At 33.0% G+C, this 13763-nt stretch overlaps 2 protein-coding genes across 4 annotated transcripts; both read left to right on the forward strand.

The window, feature by feature from the left end:
• Positions 1-255: 255 nt before the first annotated feature.
• LOC101208692 (phosphoinositide phosphatase SAC8) lies at positions 256-7446 on the forward strand. 3 transcript variants are annotated; one of them, XM_011653553.2, is made up of 20 exons: positions 256-670; positions 1430-1504; positions 1840-1967; positions 2140-2231; positions 2387-2444; positions 2913-2969; positions 3142-3175; positions 3627-3707; positions 3797-3903; positions 4160-4246; positions 4332-4409; positions 4641-4705; positions 5678-5776; positions 5889-5988; positions 6087-6195; positions 6327-6399; positions 6480-6573; positions 6657-6743; positions 6885-6951; positions 7049-7446. In XM_011653553.2, the coding sequence occupies exons 1-20, from the start codon at positions 517-519 to the stop codon at positions 7174-7176; spliced, it is 1773 nt and encodes a 590-aa protein (XP_011651855.1). In that variant the 5' UTR covers positions 256-516; the 3' UTR covers positions 7177-7446. The 3 variants fall into 3 exon arrangements, with proteins under 3 accessions (XP_011651855.1, XP_031738378.1, XP_031738379.1); XM_031882518.1 differs by lacking the exon at positions 4332-4409; XM_031882519.1 differs by lacking the exon at positions 1430-1504 and having other exon boundaries at positions 533-670.
• Positions 7447-12668: 5222 nt separating this feature from the next.
• LOC101217105 (protein RESPONSE TO ABA AND SALT 1) lies at positions 12669-13376 on the forward strand. Its single transcript, XM_031881719.1, has one exon. It carries the CDS (start codon positions 12669-12671, stop codon positions 13374-13376), a length of 708 nt encoding a protein of 235 aa, XP_031737579.1.
• Positions 13377-13763: the final 387 nt, after the last annotated feature.

Consider the following 13763-nt stretch of genomic DNA (forward strand, 5'->3'; position numbering starts at 1 on the left):
TCACATATCTTTATAACCATCCTCTCTTATCACAGTATTAAACTTGTTTTTCTATAGCTTAGTGGATTCCATATCTTATGAAAAGTAATAAGTTGCCTAAATAGTGAAGTCTCTTTCAATATTCGAGAATCTTACTTTTTCTTTTTCCTATTTCTTTTCTTTCTTTGAGTCGATTGTATTTGTTCTTTGCCTCAAGAAGAGAACTAAAAAAGGAAAAAAGTTCGTCGTTGAAAAAAAAAAAGTAAACAAATAAATTAATGAATGAATTTGTTTGGCAAAGGGAACGCGGGGCTTACCATAATCGTAATTGACCGTACAGCTGCGCTTGTTTTCAATTTCCATTTGGGTTAGATATATATATAACTCAAAGGCTTCAAAGCTGACAATACATGAGTCGACCTTTCTATAATGGTTTATCCATTTTCAATTCACCAGATGGATCAAATTCGATCTCCTGATGTTTCTTTCGTAGCTCTTAATTTCTAGATTTGTTTTCTGCTTCTTTTGATCCCGAACATGGAAGGCGAATCCTCTTCTTGCGAGAGATTCAAGCTCTACGATCAGCTGGAATTACATGAATTTCAGGATAGGTTCGTTGTAAAGTCTGTGGAATTTCCCGACCGAGGCTTCTCAATCAACCGAGGCGATGGAAATATCGAGCCGCTTGATTGTAAGGATTTCTTTTCGATAATACAATTTCTTATAGTAGTTTGGTTGATGAGAAAATAAGAAGGTCCTAGGAAAACGATGAATCCGAAGGATTCGAGCTAGACTTGTAATTAGTGATTGGCATTCTAACCATGAATTGGCTCGGCGAATTTCGTGTTCGATAATGAAATCAACTTTTATGAGATTCCGAATTTCTGGTCCTTTATTCGTTTAGCTATTTATTGCTACAAAATGAATTGCATCTTATTTATATGTTCAACTCTGTGATTTTGTCTCGTTCCCTGTCTGTATTTCTTTTAAACTTCCGTAGCTGTTTTGTTGTTATCTTCTGATATTCGAACACTTGGTACTTGAATGTGGCAATTTCAATAAATATTTTTTGTCACAACTTCATTTCCGCATCAGTCTGAGAAATCTTGGAAGATTAGATGCAAATTGATTGATCTCATTTGTTTTCGTCTTCTATATTTTTTGGTCTTAAATGGCGATAAAATTACAATAATGATAATTCTGGCGGATGCTGAACAGGTCGTAGAGTCATTTAATTTTTGTACGCTTACACTTCCCACAAAAACCTCTTTGCTATTAGTGGAAACTTAATTGTGTAGCTGTTCTTTGTCACGCTTGAGAAATGTTACTGCCTTTAGTATCTAAATCATTTGAATTGCTGTTAGTGCTAACTCGTACAACTTGTTGATAAATTTCCAAATCTGTGCCCGTTTGCCATACAAAGAATAGTATGAATGCCTCATTGTTACAGGTGATACTGGTTTTGGTGATGCAACAAAAGTCTCCACAATCTATGGAGTGGTCGGGACAATAAGATTAGTTGCTGGTAATTGCTTATGATGAAGATTGTTTTCATGTTCACGTTTGTACAATTTTGCTGTTATAATCTGTCAGGGTTGGAACAGGAAGCACTAGGTGCTATTTGTGTTTGCATTATGACGATTTAATATTCCAGCACTGACCATGTTTAACCAGCAATGAATAATTCAATTTTACATGCTTGGCTTCAGAATCTTGTTCACTGAATTTTTTAAAAATAAAAATGAGTATAGAATAGTTACCAGTTTCACTCAATCTGATCAGCGGCCTGATAACTTTAGAAGTTAGAACTTATGATATTTGCTTTGCTTCCTGATTTTGATTACATGTGTTGTTGTGTAGGAGTATACATGCTTGTGATAACTTCACGAAAAGAAGTAGGAAACTTCCTTGGTTTCCCTGTTTTCCAAGTAACGTCTATGAAGTTCCTCCCTTGTGATGAGGCTTTGAAGCTTTCAACTTCTCAAGAAGTAAGCTTCTTATTAATAATTCCTTTGATATTGCTTCTTATTAAAAATTCCTTTGATATTGCTTCCTATTAAAAATTCGTTTGATATTGCTTCCTATTAAAAATTCCTTTGATATTTCTTCTAGCATGGTCAAAATCCCATTTAAATCCTGGAAATTGTTTCTTTTGAGCAGAAAAAGGATGAAGCTTACTTCCTGTCTTTGTTGAAAACAGTGGTAACAACTCCCGGGTTGTATTATTCATACCAAACAGATATAACGTTGAAGTAAATGATCTTCTTCTTCAGCAGCTTTCTAAATATAGTTTCTTTGTTGTTATCATTATGCACTCATGGTTTGAGTTGATTTTGGATTTTAGTTCAGCTTCAGACTTTGTCATTTCATTCTTAAGTTGTAAGATACCTTCACTTTCTTGTAACAGCTTACAGAGAAGGTGTAAGTTTGCTGAAGGATGGACTGCAAAACCACTTTGGAAGCAGGTAAACGGGTGTGGAATTTAATTACTATCTAAAAATATATATCTGTTTCAGCAGTTGGAAGACTTAAAGGTACTGATTAGTAAAGATACTTTTGAAAAAGAAAAACTTCTGTACACATTTGATTGGCAATAATGCTTTGGAGTTTCCTGGTCTCAACTCTCAACTGTCTCTCTTTCGCTCTCTCTTGCTCCGATTCCTACTGAGTTAATGGAAGTGACCTTTTCCATACTTTGAACGGCTTTCTCAATTATGTTGCTTCTACACATATTATGATTAGATTCCAATGTTGCTTATTTCTTTCTGATTAATTAGCTAGGGAACCTACGAGTTTCATATTATAAGCACACAATATCCATCATTACTAATTTTTCATTCCTCCTGCTATCACTAAAATCTACGTCCTTTTGCATTGTCTTTGATGCATTTGATTACACAATTAATTGCTAGTTATTTGCTTCTATATTTCAGGCTGACCCTAGATTCGTTTGGAACAAAAACCTTCTAGTGGAACTTATTGAGCTCAAGGTATGTGCTGCATTGTGCATGGTTGTTCCAGGCTATTGCTCTGGGAGTATTTCCTTGTTATTTAAGAATAAGCGACATTGACACGAGTTATTCACAATCACAAGTTCTTGTGATTCGTTAACTTGTTTATCATTCTTTCTTTTTTATGTAAAACTATTGTTCTTCATTGCAGCTTGATGAGTTCGTCATTCCACTACTGCAAGGAAATATCCTAAACTTCCAATTCATATATTAATATGGAGGATGTCGGGAAGACTAGTTACAACTTTTCCCTTTTCTAATCAAACTTAGGAAACTCTTTTTTTCTAGAAAACATTTCGTAGAAACTTATCTAGAGTTTTCTTGTAGTTATTTCTCTAATATTGTCTTTTACTTTATCTCACTTTAGAGTCATACTGATTGTCCCATGAGATTAGTTGAGTGCATGTAAACTGACCCAGACATTTATAGATATAAAAGAAAATATTCTCACTTACAAACACTTCTACCCTTGTTTTTCCTTCCAAAGCTGTAGACTTGTAAAATAATCTTAACCTGTAGAAACATTTTCCCTGACAAATATGCAAGTATTACATTAGAGGGGATTAAAGTTTCTGAAGAAAATGTAAATTCATCTGTTTTATTGGAGCCACAAACCAAACCTTAACAAAAATGCAAGCTTCCAGGCTGTACAGCTGAAGCTAAAAGAATCACTCGTTCAACTAACGTTAATTTCAAGGCGATGTACTCGTCGGCTAGGTACATTTTAAGGATATTGCCAATTCTTAAACAGATTTCAGGCTGTTAGAAAAATATTAATTATTTTGGAAATGGTTATTGATTACTAGGAACGAGAATGTGGAGAAGGGGAGCAAATCTTGAAGGTGACACGGCCAATTTTATCGAAACTGAGCAACTGGTGGAGCATGGAGGTCTCAAAGCTTCACTATTGCAGGTATTTTGTTTCTTGCTGAATATAATTGATTAACTTTAAACTTCTGTTTTAATGTTAGTTCAACGAACTTCAGGTAAGAAAACTTCTAGATGTAAGCCTTAAAATAGGATTATCTAGACATGCCAATCAAGATTTGAAAATGGGTTTTCCTTTTGATAAATATGAGTAATTCTTTTTTTAACAATAAATTCAATTTCTATATCTTTGATCTCTGCCCAATCAATTTATCTGTACCAAAATTCTCTCTGTTTTGCAGATTCGAGGTTCGATTCCTCTACTTTGGGAGCAAATTGTTGATTTGAGCTATAAACCACAACTTAAAATTTTAAATGACGAGAAATCGGTATATTTTAACTTTTTTTCACTTTTCTTTAATTGGACGTGTAAGCGTTTCCCTCATCAAAACCTACTGTTTTTCTGATATTCAGTCAAAAGTTGTGGAACGCCACTTTTTTGATCTTTCACAACGATATGGAGAGATAATAGCTGTTGACTTAACTGATAAAGTACCATTTCTTATCCCTTTTCTTTCATGCTAATAAGATACATCCATCCACATGCATCAAGATTGTCTTTGTAGGCTTCGGGAGTCACACTCTCCAGACCCATATAAATCCTGTGTTTCCTTGCCAACATGCACACACTCTTTATGTTTCTTTTACAAGCCTCATGCTGTAACACTCGTTTGTGATCTTCAATGAGCCAATATAACTTTCCTTACTATTTTTCTATTTCAGCATGGTGAAGAAGGTCAGTTGAGTGCAGCGTTTGCTGCTGAAATGCAGAAACTGCCAAATGTAAGGTATGATAAAATTAAAATATATGAAATCCAGACAGCTTTTCTTCTAGTAAGAAGTGAAGTGGTAGAGCTGGCCCAATCCACTTTGAGGATAGTAGGCAGGCTTCTAGTATCCTGCGCAACTCAGAACCCTATGGAATTCCTTCTCATTAAATACAAACTAAACTTTTCAATGGTTGGATGGAAAGTGCAAGTGTGATCATAAAATTTAGGAGATTACAAGAAGCAAGACCTATGTGGCTCACAATATCGATTTCTTAGTAGTTAACTTGTATAGCCTCTGTATGCTATCCTTTTTCCTGGATGGCTTCTGTGTTGCCTCCTATAAGATTTAGTTAGTCAGTAACATTTGAGTCTCTGACTTTCTGTTGTGAACCTTAGATGTCCTACACCTTTTGAATTCTAGTCTTCTCTTAGTTCTATCCTCAGTTAGGTTATGTTCTATAGTTTGAGATGTACTAGGAAAAATATTTCCTGATGCGATGGATTAATTTTCTTGATTGGCTACTATGCTTTAAATTATTGTCTTTATAAAGGGATGTTACCATGCTCGTACTGTATTTTTATGGATATGCAGGTATCTTCCCTCTATCCTTCACCATGACATCTAAATATCTTTATCCTGTCCCTTCCTACACTATGCCTCTAACCTTCACCATGACATCTTGTTCCTACAATTGGTTGGATTACAGTCCTGGGTTTGAAATATGTGGAGGAAAAAAAATTCACCTGATTTTCTGTATTCATTTTTATTGTTTGCGTTAATTTAGAATTGTTCTTTTGAATGGGATGTTGCCACACATCATGATATTTGGATATGCTAGTGTTTATCATTCCAGAGAATGTGGTAAAAAGTTGCACCAGATGATGGTAACTATTTGTATGGTGCAGCCATCTCTACATTGGTTTCATTTGCACGTCTTTTTTATTATTATATGAGAAAATGAAATAGTGCCCCTTGTCTATCTGTTGCAGATATGTCCCTTTTGATTTTCATCATACATGTGGTACCGCAAAGTTTGAAAACCTGCAGCTTTTATATGATCAAATCTCAGAAGATTTTGAAAACCAAGGGTAATGTGGATGGAAATTCCGAATAGAAGTTCTTACATATTAAGAATGCAAAAACCAGGTATGCTGGCTATCCATAATTCAGTTTTTAATCGTTGCTGTTCCAGCTGAGCAGATACCTCCTCATAGATCCAGAAGGAAATATACTCCAGGAACAAAAAGGAGTTATTAGATCTAACTGCATCGATTGTCTTGATAGAACAAATGTTACTCAGGTTTGTGAGAAGTGGATATACTTCACCTCAACAAATTTATGTCACATGTTAAAACCAGAATTCTGTTTCGTATCTTATGTTATTTCTCTCTTTAACAGTGTTTCCTGGCTCAAAAATCTTTGACCAACCAACTGCAGAGGATCGGACTACTAACATCTGCTGAGTGCATTACGAGCTTCAGTGAAGATTACACAAAATTTAGAACGTGTATGCCTACTGTTTCAATTTATCTATAGACCCTGAGATTAGAAGTCTGCATGCATGCCTATATATAAAACAATCACGTCCCATCCACTTAAAGTCACACATATCTACTAAACTGTGTATTATCTTCCTAGTGTGGGCTGAGCAAGGTGATGAGATTAGTCTCGAATATGCTGGTACTCATGCTTTGAAAGGAGACTTAGTGAGGTGAACCTAATTCAAAACTTATTATTGTGAAAAAATAAACTGTGTAAGTGCTTCCAATAAATGAAACTTTCGTAGTGTAGATATGGAAAGCAGACTTTTTCCGGAGTCATCAAAGATGGGATGAGTGCTATTACCAGATATTATCTGAATAATTTCCATGACGGGGTTCGGCAGGTAAGCCTTCTACGTCTTTGAAAATCCAGTTTGAATGAATAGAGCTCCATTTCTAAAGAAGTATTTTGCTCTATTTTGTGTAGGATGCAATAGATCTTATATGTGGTCGCTATAGTATCAACAAACATGGTCCTTCACCATTCCAGCTGAATGGATTTGAATCACTATCTGTAAGTAATGATGCGAGTAATGAGAGAATCGTTAAATGTAAGGTGGAATGATACAAGTAATTAGAGAGTTGTTAAGTTTATGGGCCAAAGTATTCTCTAAAAACTATATCCTGCTCATAGTTTATTTACTTTATTATGCAGTATCTCCCGGTAGCATCAGCTCTAGTGGTTGGAGGTTTGACGATTACATCGCTCACGCTTCAGCAAGGTATGAATGTTATGGTCATCATTTTCTACAGATTATTGTTTTGTCTATTCTTAGGATGATTTAAAATTAATATATGTTCTACGATTTTCTCTTATAGCGGGAAGGAATGCCCAGCAATTTATGTCATCTGTGCTTTGGGCTGGTGTTACTGCTGGGGTGATGGCAGTGGTCAAAGCAAATGGCAAACAGTTCTGTTCTAGGCCTCGCTTATGCGGCCTCCGTTAAAGGTTCGGTTCGGTTCTCTCTCCACATTTTTCTAAGCGATATTATATATGGAGGACAGAAATGCAATTCTGATTTACTGTAATTGACCTCTTACACAATGCATATAGTGTGTTCTTTCGTGCTATTTTCCATGTTCTCAAGTTTTTTAGTTAAGCAAGATGATGAACTAGTGTATGCTTGGATTAACTTTTTCAGTGTTTATAAACAAGTGAGTCCAAAAAAGGTGTTTATAAACGCGTAGAAAATCAATCCAAATATACTTTAAATCTACCAAACATCCATAACTATTTGGTATTTAGTGTTTTTTAAAATTATGCTTATTTTCAAACAATCGATAACATAGAAACATAAACAAATATTTGTTTAAAAAACCACTTTTATTTGTTTTGAATAATTGATTAGATTTTGACAACGAGAAGGTTGGATAACTAAACAAGATTTTTTTTCTTTCCTTCACAGTGACTCGATTTTTAAAATAAATTCGTATTATCTATTTCATTCCCTTATGTCCCTCCGTTAGCAAGGAAGAGGTGATGGCTTAAACTCTTTTATCTATGATACTCTTGTTCGAAATAACACGTAATATGCTAAGAAAGAAAAAAATAGAAATTCTATTTAAGCGATGATAAGTAGTTTCTTTTCCCTTACACTTCAAGTATGTTGCTTAAACCAATTTATATGTTGCTTAAACCAATTTATATAATGTGTAGTTCGCTATGAGATACATCAAAATAAAACTACAAAATAAATGATGGCGTGGTTAACTAGAATGGTGTAGTGATGATGGTTAACGGGCAGTAAATTGTTTAAAATTGTGCGGGATTTTTTCTTACAAAGTATCCGAGTTTTCTCGGGGTGGATGGTTTAGGTACGGTTTGGTAATCCTTTTATTTTTTCATTTTCGAGAATCTTACTTCCACCTCTAAATTTTTAGGTTTGTCCTTTGTTTTTACTAAAATCATGTCAAATTATAAAAATTAAATTAAAAATTTGAAAATTTTGATTTTTCTTTTTATAGAATTCTACTCGCAAGTAAAATCAAGCTTAAATATCACAACTTGAAAACTAAAAACAAAATCAAAATCATTTTAATAAAATGAGATTCTAGTTTCTGAAAATGACTTTCAAAGTTTTTCTTAATCTCAAACCAAGATGTTTTTGATAAGCTATTGAAATAGGATTTATATACAAATTAGCATTTCTGGGGAAAAAGGGAAAAGGAGGAAAAATTTAAGAGATCGAACATATCTTTGAATGCTTCCAAGGTGCTTCCCAGAAGATCGATCCCCACAAAGAAAAATGAGTTTTTTACTTTTCGGAAATCAGTTATTTATTGTTATTCATAATTTGGTTGAAATCCTTTTAAATTTTGATTTACATCACAAAACTGAAGAAAAAAAGTAAATACAAGAGTTTCCCTATTAAAACTCCCAACTTACAACTTGCAAATTTATAGAGGTAATAGAAGAGAAGTATTTGTGCTAAAATGGGCCCATTTGAACTGTGCAATTAATTCACTTACTCAAGTGTAACCCTTACCTTCAAAATACTTATATTATTATCAAAATTAAATACGAGTTTGTCTATTTTACACTATATTATCAATAATAAAAGTATTTTAATAGTATTTTTTAAAATATCTATTCATTGTATTAAATGCTGAGGTGGAGATTTGAACTCGAAACCTTTTATCCATAGAAACATACATGTGCCAGTTGAGCTAAGCTCGTGTTGCCATCTATTTGTTATTTTAAGTCAAATAACACATCTTTTTTTCTTGAGTCATTCAAGTCATTTTCCTATGAAATTTAATACAATATTAAGTTAAAAATTTAATTAAAGTTTGTTTGTCAATTCAATCTTTAATTTTGCATTTTGTGATAGTTATTTTATTCTACGAGTCCACTCGTTTCAAAATTAAAAATTGAAGTGCATCTTTAAAATTTTGAAAAAGATATTTATAAATTTACTAAACACATAATTTACAATTTAAAGATTTATTAAATGGTATTATTATTATAATCGTGTTTGGGGGAGACTATTATAATATAATTTTTTTATTATTTACATATATAATGTAGATTGAATACATATTCTTCTTCGATCGATTTTATTAGATCTAGTTAATTAGGATGTTTAGGATTATGATGTTTAAGATTTAGAGTTAATTAGGAGGTTCATATTTAATAAATTTAACTTAAAATATTTTTTACTACTCTTCTATACATAAATACACCTTTCTCTTTGCATTAATTATATAACACCACAAAAAACACCATAACTTATGCAATTCTTTTTGAGTTGATTTAGCCCATGAAATAGGGTTCTCCAACCATTTCTTTTTTAAAATATGACAGAAAGATTCCAAGTTGCTCAATCTTCAAAACTTGGGTCAATTGGGATAATTACCAAAATAATAATTATAAGAAAAGGAATGAAAGAAAGAGTGTATGTTGAGGTCTAAATTAATCGAATGTCATTCACCTGCTTGTCAATAAACGCTAACGGACCCACAAAAAAAGTAGCAAATTTCTAGAACATAGTTTTAATGTGCTTTTTCTATTCTTTATTTTCTCAAATTTCATTAATCAAGTTTCAACTGCACTATCAATTTTCCTTTATCTCAATTTATACTTTGCAAAAAAAATTCTTTAGACGATAAAAACACTTCACACATGAGAAATAATAAAATCTAATCTTTTATTACTTAGGTTAACAGTTTACGATGAAATCCGATGAATTAAAAACATGGTTTCGAATCATTTCAGAATATTCTCTCTTTTCTCATAACAAACAAACAAATTATTTTTAAAAAGAGCATAAAATAAGAGTTTTTTTTAAGGGAATACTAAAAGCAAAGTTGGTAATTATCTATTGTGATGCTACGTGGCAGTTTCATACCATTCCAATTGTCCGTAGAGTTACGTGTCAGCTTCTCAGCTAAGATCCTCCGGTAGGTTCAACGTTGCCAACGGCTCCACCGCCTGTTCACACAATCCTTTATAATTCATATCTACTTTATATTTTTTCAAATTAAGATAACAAAAGAAAAAAAGAAAAAAAAAACCAAATTTACACACTAAATCAACTACAATTTTACATTGTTGGTGTGAGACTCTTGCACGTGGGCATAACACCTTAGGTGTGCAATCTATAAAACTCCCCTCCCTGTGCTACATTAATACATCTTTTTTCTAATAATGTATATTCAACATCTCCACATGATCATTTTTAATAATCAAACTATTCTTTTGTGATAACCCACGAACGATTTCTTTTCTCTCTTTTTCTTTTCATTTTTATAACTATACATACATACATACATACATACATACATACATACATACATATAAGGTGAAATGGAAAGAGAGTACGAATTTGATACGAAGATTTGTCAAATATTTTGGAAGGCTAAAAAAGGAAAGGTTTAGTTAGGGGATTGGACCCCATTGAGAAAGGACCTTGCAACTTGCAAATTGCAAACGACGACGTATTGCGTTTTGTCGAATCTTATACGGACTCCTAGGGCAACCGCCTCTCTTACTCTTATTGTTACGATGAACATCACCTGGACACACTATATATTCGCCACGTGGCAGCAATATAGAGCCCCTTCAATCTCTCTCTCTCTCTTCTAAAATCCATCCTGTGTGTTTCTTTTTCTCCTTTACCTTCTTCTTCTTATTACAAACACTTTCCTCTTGACCCCACTTTTTGGTCTCTTCCAAGTTCCAACCTCATTTCTCTTATCACACTTGGTTGCCTATTTGTTCATATCTTTTTACCAAATTATATTTTATTTACTTATAAACTTTTATAAATCTTTTAAACTCACTTCATTATTCCCTTAAAATAGTATTTAACTTAAATTAAGTTAGTGACTAATTCAAAATTTTTGACTAAAAGATATTTATTATACTCGAGAATCAAACTAAATATGACAAAAGTGACTATCCAATCGTTCCAAACAAAAATAAATACCATTTGATTTGTTAATTTTTTTTTAAAAAATGCTAAGCAAAGTTTTATTTTTGAGTGAGAAATGAAAATTTCATGAAAAGTTACCATCTTCATTTATAAGATGTTCATCCACATGTCTTCATCGACGTTCGGAAGAGACTGAGAGCTAATTATCGAAACTTTGGGCTCTTTAAACACATACTTCGTGAAATGGTTCATGCAAATGACTAGGGTGGTATGTACTCAGTTAGGTTTGAATTGACCAAAAGAAAAAAAGAGAGGGAGAAAAAAGTACTACATATAAATCACTTTCATCCAATTAAACTAGTAATTATTTTCTTTAAGAAAAATTTCAATTCCTTAAAAGTTGTCGTAATGTAGTTAAACATTAAATTGAGTTGAATTCCATATTATTATTGACTTTACTAAAATTAAACATATTTGATGCAAATAAAATTATTTGAAAAATACTCTTTAATTTTCTACTATAATGTTTTCATACAAAAGTTAATTAAAATCAAAGATCCAAAATGCAGATTTGAATACAGATCTCTATCTGTATAGAATCATACGAAAATCAACAACCAAATAATTTGGAAAAAGAAAGAGTAAATTTAGATGCCAAAACCCATCTGGAAAGCCTTCCTCGATTTCCACCAAGTTTCCAGAGTTCTCCTTTGTTTTAACTGACAATTAAAGTAATAGTACATAATAAATAATAAATCACTTACTAAGCTTAACACAATCACGAGACCCCTTCAAGGAAAGTTTGCTCCCAAATTTCAAAGGAAGTTTTTTTTTCATTCTTTAACTTTATTTCTATCGATATATATAGATATAAAACCAGACAAAAAGAAAATTGGAAAAATGACCAAAACAACTTACATTTTTTATTCTTCTTAGTTAATAATCTCGATCGAAATTGACTTTTAGATATAATGTAATTTCGTGTGTCAGAAATTTATTTCAAGATTTCGGGAATATAGTAGGATACATTCCAAAATTAATTTTTCAGTTGTGACAAAAATACCCTCGTAACTAAAACTTATAAAAAACTTTTTACATTTGTATGAGTTTTTATTCACATTTCCTTTCTCACATATTTCATATCTTTCGAGACCATAAAAAAAAAAACTTATATTCACCTTATTATCTTTCGAGATCATCAAGAAAAATAACCTATATTCACCTTATTGGCGAGATTTTGGTTGCATTTTTAATTTTTGTTTGAGAAATAATAGATGATGAGGGCATTTTTGTTACAATTAAAAAATTAATGTTAAGATGCGTTTTAGTATGGCAGAAAATAAAATTACATTATACTTGATAGTCAATTTGGGTGGAGATTGTGGAAGAGAAACAAAAATGTAAATTTTGTAAAAGTGTGCTAGTTTTGATGTAAAACGTAAAACGGGTAGTTTTTGTTTCTCATATTCGAAAGAAAATTAAAAATGCCAAATAAATTGGGTATGTTTCTCTCCCTAAATTCATCTAAAAATCCAACGACTCTGCCTCTCTGTCTCTCTCTCTAAATGGCAGGGGACCATTACAATGCTGACTCATTCAAAGCATTTTTTGAAGCTTGGCTCCTCCGTCAACGAAACTATCTCGACGACCTTCTCTCCACCGCACACGGCACTCCTCAAAACCGCGATCTCCAAGTTTCAATCTCTCGAATCCTCAGCCACTATGAGGATTACTACGAGAAGAAATCAAGAATTGCCCAAACAGATATCTTTCTCGTTTTCACCCCACCCTGGTTCACCACCTACGAGAAGACTCTTCTCTGGATCGGCGGATTCCGCCCGGGGCTCATTGTCCGGCTCGTTAACCAGTCCATAGACGACCTCTCGGACGAGCAGGTGGTTAGAATTAGGCGTCTTAAGGACGACACGAAGGTCGAAGAAAGGCTACTAAACAATGACTTGGCGAAAATTCAAGAAAAAGTGGCCGCGCCGCCGCTGTTGGAATTTTTCCGCCACGGTGGCCACGACGGCGTAATAGGCGGCGAGGCGGCAATGGAGTCGTTAAAAGCGGCGTTTCAGTCGGTGCTGGCGAGTGCGGATCTTTTGAGAAGAGATACGGCGTTAAAAGTGACACAGATCCTAACTCCGGCACAGACCGTGAGATTTTTGGCCGCCGTCGCTCAGCTTCACCTTAGAGTTAGAGCGTTGGGTTTGCAAGAAGATGCCAAACGAGATCCCACTTGTGTCGCCTTGGATAAAGATCCGGTTCGATAATCTTTTCTTTCTTTCTTTCTTTCTTTCTTCTTTTTTCAATTTTAGGTTCTTTTAAAAAAAAAATTAGGACTTTCTTTTTTGAAAAATGGTCATATGGTTTTAGACTTTAATTTTCAAAATCAGTAAAAGAAAAAAAGAAGCTTATATTGCGTTTGATTTTCTAAATAATAACAATAATAAAATAGAATTAGGGTCAGAAAAGTTTTTTTTTATTTTATTTGGTGTGTTGTTTTGTTTCTCCGGGGAAATGTATGAATATTTTTGAAAAAAAATGTAAAATATTTAAATTATCGAACGAGTGTTTCACTTTTTTTTAGAATTTATAGCTATTGATTTTATGTCCAATTAAATGGTATTTGGTTGATCATATCTTTTATTTAGTTAAGA

The sequence above is a fragment of the Cucumis sativus genome, chromosome 3, assembly GCF_000004075.3.
Source record: "Cucumis sativus cultivar 9930 chromosome 3, Cucumber_9930_V3, whole genome shotgun sequence".
Taxonomy (NCBI): domain Eukaryota; kingdom Viridiplantae; phylum Streptophyta; class Magnoliopsida; order Cucurbitales; family Cucurbitaceae; genus Cucumis; species Cucumis sativus.

Bases quoted from the DNA above. Each gene is read 5' to 3' on its own strand.
- LOC101208692 (XM_011653553.2), top strand. From the start codon at position 517: ATGGAAGGCGAATCCTCTTCTTGCGAGAGATTCAAGCTCTACGATCAG. The intron at 3,904-4,159 runs GTATTTTGTTTC...TCTGTTTTGCAG, and splicing joins TCAAAGCTTCACTATTGCAG to ATTCGAGGTTCGATTCCTCT. The intron at 6,196-6,326 runs GTATGCCTACTG...TTATCTTCCTAG, and splicing joins TTACACAAAATTTAGAACGT to TGTGGGCTGAGCAAGGTGAT.
- LOC101217105 (XM_031881719.1), top strand. From the start codon at position 12,669: ATGGCAGGGGACCATTACAATGCTGACTCATTCAAAGCATTTTTTGAA.